The sequence below is a fragment of the Phocoena sinus genome, chromosome X (assembly GCF_008692025.1).
Source record: "Phocoena sinus isolate mPhoSin1 chromosome X, mPhoSin1.pri, whole genome shotgun sequence".
Lineage (NCBI taxonomy): Eukaryota > Metazoa > Chordata > Mammalia > Artiodactyla > Phocoenidae > Phocoena > Phocoena sinus.
Window position 1 is genome coordinate 90,319,595 of NC_045784.1, and position 18,512 is coordinate 90,338,106.

Genomic DNA, 18,512 nt, shown 5'->3' on the forward strand with positions numbered 1-18,512 from the left:
TTCTTTTTTCTTTATCCTGCTCTGCAGTGGTCATTTCCACTATTTTATGTTCCAGGTCCTTTTTCCGTTCTTCTGCCTCAGTTTTTCTGCTATTGATTCCTTATAGAGAAATTTTAATTTCATTTATTGTGTTGTTCATCACTGTTTGCTTGCTCTTTAGTTCTTCTAGGTCCTTGTTAAATGTTTCTTGTATATATTTTTTTCATGGTTTCTAAAAATTTATTTCAGTTTTCAGTATTTAAACTAGACTTTGTGTAAACCCTCCCCAACCTCCTCTTAATGAGTTTGGATTGTTTAAATCTCAATGCATAGACTTGATTTCCCATGAGCATGAGCAGGTACAGAACTTATTCTCATTCTCTCAGAATAAAGGTAAAATTATGGAAAATGCATGTTGAGGTTAAACTCTGCTTCAGTTAACAACCATATAATAATATTTATACTTGCATATGAATATATGCATATATATTCATATATATGAATATATCACATTGACACTTGCTACATATTTTATGAATTAATGTAAAATATGCATTATGGTGAATTGTTACCTGCACATTCATTCCCTGGTTTCTTTTTGTTTTTTTTTTACATCTTTATTACAGTATAATTGCTTTACAATCGTGTGTTAGTTTCTGCTTTATAACAGTGAATCCGTTATACATATAAATATGTTCCCATATCTCTTCCCTCTTGCGTCTCCCTCCCTCCCACTCTCCCTATCCCACCCTTCTTGCATCTCCCTCCCTCCCACACTCCCTATCCCACCCCTCCAGGTGGTCACAAAGCACCTAGCTGATTTCCCTGTGCCATGCGATTGCTTCCCACTAGGTATCTACCTTACATTTGGTAGTGTATATATGTCCATGCCTCTCTCTCGCTTTCTCACAGCCCACACTTCCCCCTCCCCATATCCTCAAGTCCGTTCTCTAGTAGGTCTGTGTCTTTATTCCTGTCTTACCCCTAGGTTCTTCATGACATTTTTTTTCTAAAATTCCATATATGTGTGTTAGCATACGTTATTTGTCTTTCTCTTTCTGACATACTTCACTCTGTATGACAGACTCTAGGTCTATCCACCTCATTACAAATATCTCAATTTTGTTTCATTTTATGGCTGAGTAATATTCCATCGTATATATGTGCCACATCTTCTTTATCCATTCATCTGATGATGGACACTTAGGTTGTTTCCATCTCTGGGCTATTGTAAGTAGAGCTGCAATGAACATTTAGGTACATGACTATTTTTGAATTATGGTTTTCTCAGGGTATATGCCCAGTAATGGGATTTCTGGGTCATATGGTAGTTCTATTTGTAGTTTTTTAAGGAACCTCCATACTGTTTTCCATAGTGGCTGTACCAATTCACATTCCCACCAGCAGTACAAGAGGGTTCCCTTTTCTCCACACCCTCTCCAGCACTTCTTGTTTCTAGATTTTTTTGATGATGGCCATTCGGACTGGTGTGAGAAGGTATCTCATTGTAGTTTTTTTTTTTTTTTTTTTTTTTTTTTTGCCCCGGACGCGCAGGCTCAGCAGCCATGGCTCACGGGCCCAGCCTCTCCGCGGCATGTGGGATCCTCCCGGACCGGGGCACGAACCCGAGTCCTCTGCAGTGCAGGCAGACTCTCAACCACTGAGCCACTGGGGAAGCCCCCTCATTGTAGTTTTGATTTGCATTTCTCTAATGATTAATGATGTTGAGCATTCTTTCATGTGTTTGTTGGCAGTCTGTATATCTTCTTTGGAGAAATGTCTATTTAGGTCTTCTGCCCATTTTTGGATTGGGTTGTTTGTTTTCCTGTTATTGAGCTGCTTATGAATTTTGGAGATTAATCCTTTGTCAGTTTCTTCATTGGTAAATATTTTCTCCCATTCTGAGGGTTGTCTTTTGGTCTTGTTTATGGTTTCCTTTGCTGTGCAAAAGCTTTGAAGTTTCATTAGGTCCCATTTGTTTATTTTTGTTTTTATTTCCATGTCTCTAAGCAATGGGTCAAAAAAGGATCTTACTGTGATTTATGTCATAGAGTGTTCTCCCTATATTTTACTCTAAGAGTTTGATAGTTTCTGGCCTTACATTTAGGTCGTTAATCCATTTTTAGCTTGTTTTTGTGTATGGTGTTAGGGAGTTATCTAATCTCATACTTTTACATGTGCCTGTCGAGTTCTCCCAGCACCATTTATTGAAGAGGCTGTCCATTCTCCACTGTACATTCCTGCCTCCTTTATCAAAGATAAGATGACCATATGTGCATCAGTTTATCTCTGGGCTTTCTATCCTGTTCAATTGATCTATCTTTCTGTTTTTGTGCCAGTACCATACTGTCTTGATTACTGTAGCTTTGTAGTATAGTCTGAAGTCTGGGAGCCTGATTCCTCCAGCTCCGTTTTTCTTTTTCTTTTTTTTTTTTAACATCTTTACTAGAGTATAATTGCTTTACTATGGTGTGTTAGTTTCTGCTTTATAACAAAGTGAAACAGTTATACATATACATATGTTCCCATATCTCTTCCCTCTTGCATCTCCCTCCGTCCCACCCTCCCTATCCCACCCCTCCAGGTGGTCCCAAAGCACCAATCCAGCTCCGTTTTTCGTTCTCAAGATTGCTTTGGCTATTCGGGGTCTTTTGTGTTCCCAAACAAATTGTGATATTTTTTGTTCTACTTCTGTGAAAAATGCCAGTGGTAGTTTGATAGGGATTGCATTGGATCTGTAGATTGCTTTAGGTAATAGATTCATTTTCACAATGTTGATGCTTCCAATCCAAGAGCATGGTATATCTCTCCATCTATTTGTATCATCTTTAATTTCTTTCATCAGTGTCTTATAATTTTCTGCGTACAGGTCTTTTGTCTCCTTAGGTAGGTTTATTCCTAGATATTTTATTCTTTTTTGTTGTAATGGTAAATGGGAGTGTTTTCTTCATTTCACTTTCAGATATTTCTTCATTAGTGTATAGGAATGCCAGAGATTTTGTGCATTAATTTTGTATCCTGCTACTTTACCAAACTCATTGATTAGCTCTAGTAGTTTTCTGGTAGTATCTTTAGGATTCTCTATGTATAGTATCATGTCATCTGCAAACAGTGACAGCTTTAGTTCTTCTTTTCCAATTTGGATTCCTTTTATTTCCTTTTCTTCTCTGATTGCTGTGACAAAACTTCCAAAACTATGTTGAATAAGAGTGCTGAGAGTGGGCAACCTTGTCTTGTTCCTGATCTTACTGGAAATGCTTTCAGTTTTTCACCATTGAGGATGATGTTTTCTGTGGGTTTGTAATATATGCCCTTCATTATGTTCAGGATAGTTTCCTCTATGGCTACTTTCTGGAGGGTTTTTATCATAAATGGGTGTTGAATTTTGTCGAAAGCTTTCTCTGCATCTATTGAGATGATCATATGGTTTTTCTCTTTCAATTTGATAATATTGTATATCACATTAATTGATTTGCATATATTGAGGAATCTGCATTCCTGCAATAAACCCCACTGGATCATGGTGTATGATCCTTTTAATGTGCTGTTGGATTCTGTTTACTAGTATTTTGTTGAGGATTTTTGCATCTATGTTCATCAGTGATATTGGCCTATAGTTTTCTTTCTTTGTGACTTCCTTGTCTGGTTTTGGTATCAAGGTCATGGTGGCCTCGTAGAAAGAGTTTGAGAGTGTTCCTCCCTCTGATATAGTTTGGGTGAGCTTGAGAAAGATAGGTGTTAGCTCTTCTCTAAATGTTTGATAGAATTCGCCTGTGAAGCCATCTGGTCCTGAGCTTTTGTTTGTTGGAAGATTTTTAATCACAGTTTCAATTTCAGTGCTTGTGATTGTTCTGTTCATATTTTCTATTTTTTCCTGATTCTGTCTTGGTAGGTTGTGCATTTCTAAGAATTTGTCCATTTCTTCCAGGTTGTCCATTTTATTGGCATAGAGTTACTTGTACTAATCTCTCATGATCTTTTGTATTTCTGCAGGGTCAGTTGTTACTTCTCCTTTTTCATTGCTAATTCTATTGATTTGAGTCTTCTCCCTTTTTTTCTTGATGAGTCTGGCTAATGGTTTATCAATTTCGTTTATCTTCTCAAAGAACCAGCTTTTAGGTTTATTGATCTTTGCTATCATTTCCTTCATTCCTTTTTCATTTATTTCTAATCTGATTTTTATGATTTCTTTCCTTCTGCTAACTTTGGTGTTTTTTTGTCCTTCTTTCTCTAATTGCTTTAGGTGCAAGTTTAGGTTGTTTATTCGAGATGTTTCCTGCTTCTTAAGGTGGGCTTGTATTGCTATAAACTTCCCCCTTAGAACTGCTTTTGCTGCATCCCATAGGTTTTGGGTCCTCGTGTCTCCATCGTCATTTGTTTCTAGGTATTTATTGATTTCCTCTTTGATTTCTTCAGTGATCACTTCGTTATGAAGTAACGTATTGTTTAGCCTCCATGTGTTTGTATTTTTTCCAGCTCTTTTCCTGTAATTGATATCTAGTCTCATAGCGTCGTGGACAGAAATGATACTTGATATGTTTTCAATTTTCTTAAATTTGCCAAGACTTGATTTCTGACCCAAGATATGATCTATCCTGGAGAATGTTCCATAATCAGTTGAGAAAAATATACATTCTGCTCTTTTTGGATGGAATGTCCTATAATTATCAATTAAGTCCAATATGTTTAATGTATCACTTAAAGCTTGTGTTTCCTTATTTATTTTCATTTTGGATGATCTGTCCATTGGTGAAAGCAGCGTGTTAAAATCCCCTACTATGAATGTGTTACTGTCAATTTCCCCTTTTATGGCTGTTAGTATTTGCCTTATATATTGAGGTGCTCCTATGTTGAGTGCATAAATATTTACAATTGTTATACCTTCTTCTTGGATCGATCCCTTGATCATTATGTAGTGCCCTTCTTTGTCTCTTCTAATAGTCTTTAAAGTCTATTTTGTCTGATATGAGAATTGCTACTCCAGCTCTCTTTTGGTTTCCATTTGCATGGAATATCTTTTTCCATCCCCTTACTTTCAGTCTGTATGTGTCTCTACGTCTGCAGTGGGTCTCTTGTAGACAGCATATATATGGGTCTTGTTTTTGTATCCATTCAGCCAATCTGTGCCTTTTGGTGGGAGCATTTAGTCCACTTACATTTAAGGTAAATATCGATATGTATGTTCCTATTACCATTTTCTTAATTGTTTTGGGCTCGGTATTGTAAGTCTTTTCCCTCTTTTGTGTTTCTTGCTTAGAGAAGTTTCTTTAGCATGTGTTGTAAAGCTGGTTTTGTGGTGCTGAACTCTCTCAGCTTTTGCTTCTCTGTAAAGTTTTTAATTTCTCCATCAAATCTGAATGAGATCCTTGCTGGGTAGAGTAATCTTGGTTGCAGTTTTTTCTCCTTCATCACTTTAAATATGTCCTGCCAGTCCCTTCTGGCTTGCAGAGTTTCTGCTGAAAGTTCAGCTATTAACCTTCTGGGGATTCCCTTGTGTGTTATTTGTTGTTTTTCCCTTGCTGCTTTTAATATGTTTCCTTTGTATTTAATTTTTGACAGTTTGATTAATACGTGTCTTGGCATGTTTCTCCTTGGGTTTATCCTGTCTGGGACACTCTGTGCTTCCTGGACTTGATTAACTATTTTCTTTCCCATATTAGGCAAATTTTCAACTAAATATTTTCTCAGTCCCTTTCTTTCTCTCTTCTTCTTCTGGAACTCCTATAATAAGAATGTTGGTGCGTTTAATATTGTCCCAGAGGTCTCTGAGACTGTCCTCAGTTCTTATCATTCTTTTTTCTTTATTCTGCTCTGCAGTAGTTATTTCCAGTATTTTATCTTCCAGGTCACTTATCCGTTCTTCTGCCTCAGTTATTCTGCTATTCATCCCTTCTAGAGTATTTTTAATTTCATCTATTGTGTTGTTCATCATTGCTTGTTTCATCTTTAGTTCTTCTAGGTCCTTGTTAAATGTTTCTTGCATTTTGTCTATTCTATTTCCAAGATTTTGGATCATCTTTACTATCATTATTCTGAATTCTTTTTCAGGTAGACTGCCTATTTCCTGTTCATTTGTTAGGTCTAGTGGGGTTTTATCTTGCTCCTTCATCTGCTGCGTATTTTCTGTCTTCTCATTTTGCTTATCTGACTGTGTTTGGGGTCTCCTTTTTGCAGGCTGCAAGTTCGTATTTCCCGTTGTTTTTGGTGTCTGTCCCCAGTGGCTAAGGTTGGTTCAGTGGGTTGTGGAGGCTTCCTGGTGGAGGGGACTAGTGCCTGTGTTCTGGTGGATGAGGCTGCATCTTGTCTTTCTGGTTGGCAGGTCCACATCTGTTGGTGTTTTGGGGTTTCTGTGGACTTATTATGATTTTAGGCAGCCTCTCTGCTAAAGGGTGGGGTTGTGTTCCTGTCCTGCTAGTTATTTGGCATAGGGTGTCCAGTACTGTAGCTTGCTGCTCGTTGAGTGAAGCTGGGTGCTGGTGTTGAGATGGAGATCTCTGGGACATTTTCGCCATTTGATATTATGTGGAGCTAGGAGGTCTCTTGTGGACCAGTGTCCTGAAGTTGGCTCTCCCACCACAGAGGCACAGAAGTGACTCCTGGCTGCAGCACCAAGAGCCTTTCATCCACCTGGCTCAGAATAAAAGGGAGAAAATGTAGAAAGAAACAATTAATAGAAGTAGAAAGGAAGAAAGAAAGAAGGAAAGGAGGGAGGGAGGAAGGAAGGAAGGAGGGAAGGAAGGAAAAGAAAGAAAGAAAGAAGATAAAATAAAGTAAGATAAAATATTAAAAAGTTATTAAAATAGAAATTAATTATTAAGAATAAAAATAAACAAATGGTAGAACCCTAGGACAAATGGTGGCAGCAAAGCTATACAGACAAAATCTCACACAGAAGCATACACATACACACTCACAAAAAGAGGAAAAGGGGAAAAAATCCTAAATCTTGCTCTGGAAGTGCACCTCCTCAATTTGGGTGATTCGTTGTCTAAAGAAGGGAAGGAAGGAAGGAAGGAAGGAAGGAAAGAAAGGAAGGAAGGAAGGAAGGAAGAAAGAAAGAAAGGAAGGAAGGAAGGAAGGAAGGACGGAAGAAAGAAAGAAAGAGAGAAAGAAAGAAGATAAAGTAAAATAAAATAAAGTTATTAAAATAAAAAATAATTATTAAGAAAAAATAATAATAATTTTTAAAAAACGGACAGATAGAACCCTAGGACAAATGGTGGAAGCACAGCTAAACAGACAAAATCTCACACAGAAGCATACACATACACACTCACATAAAGAGGAAAAGGGGAAAAAATAAATCTTGCTCCCAAAGTCCACCTCCTCGATTTGGGATGATTCGTTGTCTATTCACGTATTCCACAGATGCAGGGTACATCAAGTTGATTGTGGAGCTTTAATCCGCTGCTTCTGAGGCTGCTGGGAGAGATTTCCCTTTCTCTTCCTTGCTCGCACAGCTCCCGGGGTTCAGCTTTGGATTTGACCGCCTCTGCATGTAGGTCTCTAGAGGGCGTCTGTTCTTCCCTCAGACAGGACGAGGTTAAAGGAGCAACTGCTTCGGGGACTCTGGCTCACTCAGGCCGCGGGTGGGGGGAGGGAGTGGCACGGAGTGCGGGGCGGGCCTGCATGACGTTGCAGCAGCCTGAGGCACACCGTGCGTTCTCCCGCGGAAGTTGTCCCTAGATCCTGGCACCCTGGCAGTGGCGGACTGCACAGCCTCCTCCGAAGGGGAGTGTGGATAGTGACCTGTGCTCGCACACAGGTTTCTTGGTGGCGGCAGCAGCAGCCTTCGCATCTCATGCACGTCTCTGTGGTCCGCGCTTTTAGCCGCGATTCGCGCCCATCTCTGGAGCTCCTTTAAGCAGCGCTCTTAATCCCCTCTCCTCGTGCAACAGGAAACAAAGGGAAGAAAAAGTCTCTTGCCTCTTCTGCAGGTTCAGCCTTTTCCCCAGACTCCCTCCCGGCTAGCTGTGGTGTACTAGCACCCTGCAGGCTGTGTTCACGCCGCCAGCCCCAGTCCTCTCCCTGTGCTCTGACCGAAGCCCGAGCCTCAGCCCCCAGCCCCGCCCGCCCCAGCGGGTGAGCAGACAAGCCTCTCGGGCTGGTGAGTGCTGGTCGGCACCGATCCTCTGTGCAGGAATCTCTCCGCTTTGCCCTCCGCACCCCTGTTGCTGCGCTCTCCTCCGCCGCTCCGAAACTTTCCCCCTCTGCCACCCGCAGTCTCCGCCCGCGAAGGTGCTTCCTAGTGTCTGGAAACCTTCCTTCCTCACACCTCCCTCCCACTGATGCAGGTCCCATTCCCTTTCCTTTTGTGTCTGTTTATTCTTTTTTCTTTTGCCCTACCCAGGTACGTGGGGGAATTTCTTGCCTTTTGGGAGGTCTGAGGTCTTCTGCCAGCGTTCAGTAGGTGTTCTGTAGGAGTTGTTCCACATGTAGATGTATTTCTGGTGTATCTGTGGGGAGGAAGGTGATCTCCGCATTTTACTCTTCCACCATCTTCCCCTCGTCCTGTCTTGTATATTTTATTTCCAAGATTTTGTATCATCTTTACTATCATTATTCTGAATTCTTTTTCAGGTAGACCTCTATTTCCTCTTCATTTGTTTGGTCTGGTGGGTTTTTACCTTGCTCCTTCATCTGCTGTGTATTTCTCTGTCTTCTCATTTTGCCCAACTTACTGTGTTTGGGGTCTCGTTTTCACAGGCTAGAGGTTCATAGTTCCCATTGTTTTTGGTGTCTGCCCCCAGTGGGTGTGGTTGGTTCAGTGGGTTGTGTAGGATTCCTGGTGGAGGGGACTGGTGCCTGTGTTCTGGTGGATGAGGCTGGATATTGTCTTTCAGGTGGGCAGGGCCACGTCTGGTGGTGTGTTTTGGGATGGCTGTGAACTTATTATGATTTTAGGCAGCTTCTCTGCTAATGACTGGTGTTGTGTTCCTGTCTTGCTAGTTGTTTGGCATGGGGCGTCCAGCACTGGAGCTTGCTGACTGTTGGATGGAGCTGGGTCTTAGCATTGAGATGGAGATCTCTGGGAGAGCTTTCACTGATTGATATTATGTGGGGCCGTGAGGTCTCCAGTCATCCAATGTCCTGAACTCAGCTCTCCCACTCAGAGCCTCAGGCCTGACACCTGACTGGAGCACCAAGACCCTGTCAGACACACGGAATTATTTAGATAGTGGTCCTTGGCAAGTGAAACCACAAGATAGGAGGCTCGTGCTATGCCTGGTCCTGCTGAGCAATTTTCAGACTTTAGCTCATTTTGGCAACAGGGCGACTGGTTTGGTGACGTGAGGCAGGATGGGTCCATGAGGCGGGTGGTGCTCAGCCGGTGCACAGCCTGAGGGACCCAGTCGAAGCCCTCAGGGAAGGCCAACAGTGACCAGGACTCCCACCTCCTGCAGCTGCGGCTTCTTTGGGATCTCCCTCCTGGTGTCAAGTATCTCTTACTCCTGCTTTGACAGCTGTGCCTTTACCCTGAGCTTCTTCATGAGGCTATAGAAGTCCCTGAGGCGATGCATGAAAAGTGGGGGCCGCATTCCCAAAGTCTTTAATATAGGAAATTCAAAAGAAAAGTCTTTTATTTTTAAGCTTCTATATTTCAGTACTGCACAGCTGACAGGAAAGATGCCAAACATTTTCAGTGTGTCAAGTGTAAAACCCAGAATTTAGATTTTTACCTTCTCATTGAAAGGACAAAAGATAGGTGTGAGCCCAAGCCATAAAGTCCTTAAATCCAGAGTACACACCTATAAACCATGCTCACCAACCATCTAGGTTCTCTTGGCCCTTTCTCTTTTTACCTTTCTCAATTTTTCCTCTTTAGAATTGCAGCAATCAGATTGCTAAATATTTTTTCCTATGCTGAGAGAAATTAGTCTCTATGGAATAGATGCACCGTGCTGCAGAAGTAGGCCTAGGAACAAGGATATTGTCTACATCACCAACTAGGCGTTATGTGAAGGGTTACAGTCCTCTTGTCCTTATAAATTCACTCAGCTTCCTGAGCAGTAAAGGGTGCACGTTGACTAAGGTGGATTATCTTAATCTCTGTTGACTGTTATGCATTTTTTTCCTCTTTCATAAAAAGGAATACCTCTGATCTTTGAAAGAGAAGAAGCTATTAAGGAGCAGTATACCATGAGAAGATTCAGGTGCGTTAGACATATTACATATATAATTTGATGTTAGCAATTCATGTAAGACAGTTGATTCCATACTGTTATATGTGACTCAGAAAACTTAATCCTTTCTGATAAAATAAAAACAGATCTGTATTTGCAAGAGATATTTGAGTGGAAATGTTGAGGAAAAGTTTTTATTACTACCCAAAGAGTCCTTAATTTCTGGTAATAGAATGATCAAGTATATTATTAGACCATTTGTACTGAATATATTAGTAATGCAAAGACTTTCAGACATTACAGGAATGATTCAAGAAAGATTTACTGAAGATACCTTTATTGCAGAAAATGTTCATCTTTTAAAATAAAAGCATTTCCCCTGAATAACTTCACTCTACTGAGAACTCTAATTGTACAGCATTCATTTGTATGTTTATTTCTAGGGGACCTTCTTGTACTCATGAGCTTCTGAGATTGCCTACGAGCAGTAGATGCAGACCACTTAGAGTCCTGCATGGAGAACCCTCTCAGCCAAGGTGGTTACCTGATCGAGAAGAGCCACAGGTTCAGGCCCTTCAGCATCTCCAGGGAGCAGCCAGGGTGTTCATGCCACTACAGGCTCATGACAGTGCACCTAGGCCTCTACAGGGGCAAGCCCAGGCACCTCAGCGACTACAGGGGGCAGCTCGGGTGTTCATGCCACTACAGGCTCAGGTTAAGGCTAAGGCATCTAGGCCCCTACAGATGCAGATGAAGGCACCTCCACGACTACGGAGGACAGCCTGGATGCTTATGCCACTACAGGCTCAGGTTAAGGCCCCTAGGCCTCTAAAGGTACAGGCCCAGGTACCCAAAGAGCAGCAGGCTCAGGCCCAGCCCCAGGCCTCAGAAGAGCTGCAGGATCTGGACCAGGTACCAGAGGAAGTTCAAGGGCAAGATCAGGTACCTGAACAACAGCAAAGGCAGGGCCAGGTCCCTGAACAACAGCAGAGACAGAACCAGGTACCTGAGCAGCAGCTGGAGCAGAACAGGGCACCCGAGCAGCCAGAGGTACAGGAACAGGCTGCTGAGCCTACACAGGCAGAGACAGAGGCAGAGGAACCTGAGTCATTACGAGTACATGCCCAGGTATTCCTGCCCCTACTGTCACAGAACCACCACGTGCTGTTGCCACTACATTTGGATACTCAGGTGCTCATTCCAGTAGAGGGGCAAAATGAAAGGTCACCTCAAGCACAGGCCTGGGCACTAGAGCCCACGCAGGCAGTTGGCTCTGTTCAAGCACTGATAGAGGGACTATCAAGAGACTTACTTCGAGCACCAAACTCACATAACTCAAAACCGCTTGGTCTACTGCAAACCCTGATGGAAAACCTGTCATCAGACGTGTTTTACTCTCAACCAGAACAAGCACGGAAGAAAAAATCAAAAGTTTCTAGTCTAAGGCAGGCATTGGCAAAAAGACTATCACCAAAGAGGTTCCGGGCAAAGTTGTCACGCAGACCTGAAGAGTTTGAGCTATCAGATTTAGAAGCCCATAGGCAAAGGCGCCAACGCAGATGGGAGGATATCTTTAATCAGCATGAAGAAGAATTGAGACAAGTTGCAAATGTAAGAGTTTCTGATATTTTTCCTAAGTCAAATATGCAGAGAAAATATGCTAGTTCATACTCAAGTGTTCCCTCTGTAAAAACCAAATGAAATAAATATTCCTTGTGTCCCAGAGAAGATTATCTAAATAACTTGTGCTTCAAATAAATTATCCTGAAATTTCCAGATAATTGTGACTAAATTTGAGAAAGAAAAATTTGCTTGAATGACCCAGATAATTGCTTAATATCTCTGTAGAGATATAGCTTTAATTATTAGTTAAATGTCTACCTATTATTCCCTTAGCCAATAAAGGGATGTCATATGCACATTTAAAGTTACTATACTGGATCTTTAAAAATTACTTTCAGGGCTTCCCTGGTGGCACAGTTGTTGTGGGTCCGCCTGCCGATGCAGGGGACACGGGTTCGTGCCCTGGTCCAGGAAGATCCCACATGCCGCGGAGCAGCTTGGCCCATGTGCCATGGCTGCTGAGCCTGTGCATCCCGCATACAGCAAAAAAAAAAAAAAAAAAAAAATTACTTCCATAGGTCAAAATTTCAAATATAACTCATTAAAACTAAACACAAAAAAAAATTTGATTTTGTTCCTCCAACTTCTAAGTTTATTTTGCTCTTCCTTCCCATAGAATGCTGAATGTATTATTTAAGAGAATTGCACTAGCTTTTGTACATCAGGATGTTAAAGGTCAAACTGAGAAGGAAAAGCATTTTCTAAAACATTTTGTACATGGTTACCATAAGTATGACTTGTCTCACTTATTTTTCACTCATTTTACATAATTGATGAAGTACCTGCATGGAACATGACACAAGTTACAAATTCATCTCTGCACTCTTTTGAAGTGTGGGGTACAATATGTTAATCTCTTTATCTTATTTTGGTTTAGTCAACAAAACTTCATTCTTTCAAAGTTCTCTAATATAAATGGATATAATTGGGCTGGAGTTCATGGATACAATCTGGCAAATCTAATCTGATCCTGAAGGGTTTGTGGGCTTTGTAAGCAAATTATAGAGGTCAAAAAGACCAGGAAAGCAGTTGTTTCCTAATACTTCATAGCATCCATTTACATAAAAGGAATCATTGTGAAGATCCTAAATTAAACCCTGGTATCAACATCCATTTACCTAATAATAATTAATGTAGTTATTACAAGTGAACCTTGTCTGAACGTCTGAATAAGGGAGACTTTTGGTTTTTGTCCATTGAGTTAATTGAGCAAATACTATTTCCCTGACATGTTTAACATGAGAAAAGGTAAAAGCAACAAGAAAAGAAAGACCCAAAAGGGGAAATGAATGTCTAGTCCCCCAAAAAACAGGAAGATAAGAAGCAAAAGAAACCAAATAGAGAAAGGGTGGCATGAGTCTAGAATGCTACTATTTGCCTGACATTAAGGCATCTAAAATGCTAATGACTATTCCCAATGAGCCTTAGTAACAATTGGATCTAATGGGCTTTGCATTTTTTAAAAAGACTTTTATGCATTTCTGCAAGACTCATAGTATTAGTAGCATGACCCATACTTATTGGCATTCAGTGTTTTAAATATTTATGTGAGAAGCCATTCTAAAATGGAAGAAAAAGTCACTAAATAATAGTTACTAATCCCATGACCCTAGGATCTTGTATAGGCATTCCTGCCTTTATGTGTAACTCTTAAAGAAAACATAAAGAAAAAGAAAATTATTGATGTTCTAGTCAAAGTCATAGGTCTTTTGAAATACCTGAAAATTTATTAGAGTTTAAAGACATATGTGAGTGCTTCAACTCACTAGAAGGAAAGAAAACACATTCCCATTATTCTGTTTGAGTTGAAGAAATATCAGTTGGCTTAAATGGGAAAACAGAAACTTTCCTAAACTACTAGGACTCAATCAAGAAGAAATATTTGCACTGCTGTGTTGCAGATCTTCCACTGCACAGGAGGACCAAACTTTGTAGCTATAACCGCTTATTAAATATGACAGTTTGCGGCTATGAGTTAAGCTTTAGACCAGAGATTTTTAACCTGGGTTTAATAGGTGAGTTGCAGGTGGCCAGTGATCCCCCTGAAAATACTTGCAGAGATATGTGTCTGTCTGTATGCAGTTTTCTACAAAGAATCTGTAGCATTACTCAGATTCTGAAAGGGATCCAGGACCAGAAACTATTAGAAACTACAGGCTTAAATCAATTTGAATATTTGAAAATTATTTTTTTAATTGAACATTAAGATGATGGGAATTGCTCGTATTATTTACAATTTAACAACAAGTAAAATATTTATCTTCCTTTTTGTTTCAAGGAAAAAGAAGATGAATCATCAGATAATGATGAAGTATTTCATTCGATTCAGGCTGAAGTCCAAATAGAACCATTGCAGCCATACATTCCAAATCCTAAAGAAAATGAGGTGAGTTTCTCTATATGAGTTGCTGTGGCACTAATAAGTGCCTGGAACAGTGGTTCTTAAACATTTTGGTCTCAGGATGTCTTTATACTGTTTAACATTGAAGACCCCAAAAGCTTTTACTTAGTTGGATTGTGTCATTCAATGTATGATGTATTAGAAATTAAAACCAAAAAATTTTTAATATTTATTACTTCATTTAAAAAGTAAGAAAACTATTAGATATTAATATAAGAAACAAATTTTAGTGAAAATAACAATTTTCCATCTTGCTTAATGGAAAACAGCTGGATTCTCATATCTGCTTCTGCATTCAACCTGTTGCCATATGTTGTTTAGGTTGAAGTATATGAGTAAAAGCTGACTTCTCACATATAGGTGGTTGGAAAAAGAGAATTTCCATAGATTTTTCAGATAATTGTGGATATTCTTTGAAATACACCACAACTAGAGAAGTGGAGTCCAAAACCATATCAGTGAAATTTTGAATATTCAGTAATATTAAAATCCATAAGTCTCTTGTGTGCTGTGAATATATGTTTTGCTCATACACAATTTTGTATCTTTGTGCATTGCTCAGTCGGAAAATATTGGTTCACTGTATATGTAGATCTTTCCAAATATTTACATGTTTTATTTTACAACACCAAAAAGTGGCATTTGTTAATATCATCAATTTCATCATAAAAATTATTGAGTATTGATAAGCTGTCAAATGCACAGTGATAGATGAGTTTAAAATTCTAATATTCAATTGAAAGCTCAATTTTATCATTGCTAACAACTAACATCAGTTGCTTTATCTTTGAATTGATAGGCTTACTTTGTTGATTTTAAATAAAATGCCTGCCAGATACCCAAATTGAATAACTACAGTTTGTCTCATCAGTCATTCTTCTAAGTAAAAATATTGCCCATGAAATATTCAGTAGTTCAGCTTGTAACACAATCACACATACTTCTTCCCTTGATCATTTCTGTTCTGAGATGTAGTTTATGACAGGGTCTGGGTTATTGAATCTGTCACTTATTTTCTTAGATTTATGGGAATAATCAAGTCAGTCCTGGTGTCCAGGTTGACTTTTGTTTTCACGAGTTTATTAATAGATATTTAGCACATGGTATTGGTGAGGACCAAGTAGCAGTTTCAATTCCTGTGTGGACAAGGTAGTGTCATTATAGACAGCATTCCTTACAGCTAGCTATCTAAAAAATTTTTGGTCACTAAGGACAGATAGGTGGATGGGTGAAGAACTCAGAAATTCTTGCCTTACTCATAGTGAGTCATGAGTCTCATTGCTGTTCTTAATTAGGACAAGGACCCAAGATCACTATATTTCCTCTTTCAAGATGTTTCACAGTAGTCCATTATGATGTATGTCATGGACAATCATCCTTCTTATTTTTTTAATTTTATTTTATTTATTTATTTTTTATACAGCAGATTCTTACTAGTTATCTATTTTATACATATTAGTGTATATATGTCAATCCCAATCTTTGAATTCATCCCACCACCACCCCACCACCCTTGCTTTCTCCACTTGGTATCCATATGTTTGTTCTCTACATCTCTGTCTCTATTTCTACCTTGCAATCCGGTGCATCCATACCATTTTAATAGATTCCACATAAATGCATTAATATACGATATTTGTTTTTCTCTTTTTGACTTACTTTACTCTGTATGACAGTCTCTAGGTCTATCCACGTCAGTACAAATGATCCAGTTTCGTTCCTTTTTATGACTGAGTAATATTCCATTTTATATATGTACCACATCTTCTTTAACCATTTGTCGGTTGATGGGCATTTAGGTTGCTTCCATGACCTGGCTATTGTAAATAGTGCTGAAATGAACATTGGGGTGCATGTGACTTATTTTTTATATATTCTTATGTGTTTAATTCCATATCTGTACACATACACACACAGAATGGCATGATAGATGTTTTAAAACATCCTTTACATGCAGCTGTACATACTTTTTTAACATCTTTATTGGAGTATAATTGCTTTACAATGGTGTGTTAGTTTCTGCTGTATAACAAAGTGAATCAGCTATACATAAACATATACCCACATATCTCCTCCCTCTTGCATCTCTCACCCAGCCTCCCTATCCCACCCCTCTAGGTGGACACAAAACACCAAGCTGATCTCCATGTGCTATGCGGCTGCTTCCAACTAGCTATCTATTTTACATTTGGCAGTGTATATATGTCCATGCCACTCACCCAGAACTTCCCAGCTTACCATTCCCTCTTCCCATGTCCTCAAGTCCATTCTCTACATCTGCCTCTTATTCTTATCCTGCCCCTAGGTTCTTCAGAACCATTTTGTTTTAGATTCCATATATATGTATTAGCATACAGTATTTATTTTTCTCTTTCTGACTTACTTCACTCTGTATGACAGTCTCTAGGTCCATCCACCTCACTACAAATAAATCAATTTCATTTCTTTTTATAGCTGGGTAATACTCCATTGTATACATATGCCACATCTTCTTTATCTATTCATCTGTCGATGGACACTTAGGTTGCTTCCATGTCCTGGCTATTGTAAATAGAGCTGCAATGAACATTGTGGTCCATGACTCTTTTTGAATTATGGTTTTCTCAGGGTATATGCCCAGTAGTGGAATTGCTGGGTCGTATGGTAGTTCTACTTTTAGATTTTTAAGGAACCTCAATACTGTTCTCCATAGTGGCTGTATCAATTTACATTCCCACCAACAGTGCAAGAGTGTTCCTTGCTGGTTTCCTCTCCAGCATTTATTGTTTGTAGATTTGTTGATGATGGTCATTCTGACTGGTGTGAGGTGATACTTCACTGTAGTTTTGATTTGCATTTCTCTAAGGATTAGTGATGTTGAGCATCCTTTCATGTGTTTGTTGGCAATCTGTATATCTTCTTTGGAGAAATGTCTATTTAGGTCTTCTGCCCAATTTTGGATTGGGTTTTTTGTTTTTTTGATATTGACCTGCATGATCTGTCTGTATATTTTGGAGATTAATCCTTTGTCAGTTGCTTCATTTGCAAATATATTCTCCCATTAAGAGGGTTGTCTTTTGGTCTTGTTTATGGTTTCCTTTGCTGTGCAAAAGCATTTAAGTTTCATTAGGTCCCATTTGTTTATTTTTGTTTTTATTTCCATTTCTCTAGGCGATGGGTCAAAAAAGGATCTTGCTGTGATTTATGTCATGGAGTGTTCTGCTATGTTTTCCTTTAAGATTTTTATAGTGTCTGGCCTTACATTTAGATCTTTAATCCATTTTGAGTTTATTTTTGTGTATAGTGTTAGAGAGTGTTCCAATTTCATTCTTTTACATGTAGCTGTCCAGTTTTCCCAGCATCACTTACTGAAGAGGCTGTCTTTTCTCCATTGTATACACTTTCCTCCTTTATCAAAGATAAGGTGATACGTGCATGGGTTTACCTCTCGGCTTTTTATCCTGTTCCGTTGATCTATATTTCTGTTTTTGTGCCAGTATCATACTGTCTTGATGACTGTAGCTTTGTAGTATAGTCTGAAGTCAAGGAGCCTAATCCCTCCAGCTCCGTTTTTCTTTCTCAAGATTGCTTTGGCTATTCCAGGGTCTTTTGTGTTTCCATACAAATTGTGAAATTTTTTGTTCTAGTTCTGTGAAAAATGCCAGTGGTAGTTTGATAGGGATTGCATTTAATCTGTAGATTGCTTTGGGTTGTAGAGTCATTTTCAAAATGTTGATTCTTCCCAACTGAGAACATGGTATATCTCTCCATCTGTTTGTATCATCTTTAATTTCTTTCTTCAGTGTCTTATACGTTTCTGCATACAGGTCTTTTGTCTCCTTAAGTAGGTTTATTCCTAAGTATTTTATTATTTTTGTTGCAAAGGTAAATGTGAGTGTTTTCTTAATTTCTCTTTCAGATTTTTCATCATTACTGTTTAGGAATACAAGAGATTTCTGTGCATTAATTTTATATCCTGCTACTTCACCAAATTCACTGATTTACGTTTACCAGTTTTCTGGTAGCATCTTTAGGATTCTCTATGTATAGTATCATGTCATCTACAAGCAGTGGCAGTTTTACTTCTTTTCCAATTTGTATTCCTTTTATTTCTTTTTCTTCTCTGATTACTGTGACTAAACTTCAAAAACTATGTTGAATAATAGTGGTGAGAATGGGCAACCTTGTCTTGTTCCTGATCTTAGTGGAAATGGTTTCAGTTTTTCAACTTTGAGAACGATTTTGGCTGTGGGTTTGTCATATATGGCCGTTTTTATGTTAAGGTAGGTTCCCTCTGTGCCTACTTTCTGGAGAGTTTTTATCATAAATGGCTGTTGAATTTTTTTTGAATGCTTTTTCTGCATCTACTGACATGATCATATGATTTTTCTCCTTCAATTTGTTAA

The 18,512-nt window shown here is 39.2% G+C and overlaps 1 protein-coding gene across 1 annotated transcript in view; it reads left to right on the plus strand.

Annotated features, from left to right (window-relative positions):
* Window positions 1–18,512, plus strand: part of NRK (Nik related kinase) — a 176,110-nt gene that overhangs the window by 107,279 nt on the left and 50,319 nt on the right. The window contains 3 exon segments of the mRNA XM_032620963.1: window positions 10,070–10,133; window positions 10,547–11,714; window positions 14,005–14,112. Of these exon segments, the coding sequence (XP_032476854.1) occupies window positions 10,070–10,133; window positions 10,547–11,714; window positions 14,005–14,112 (1,340 nt within the window).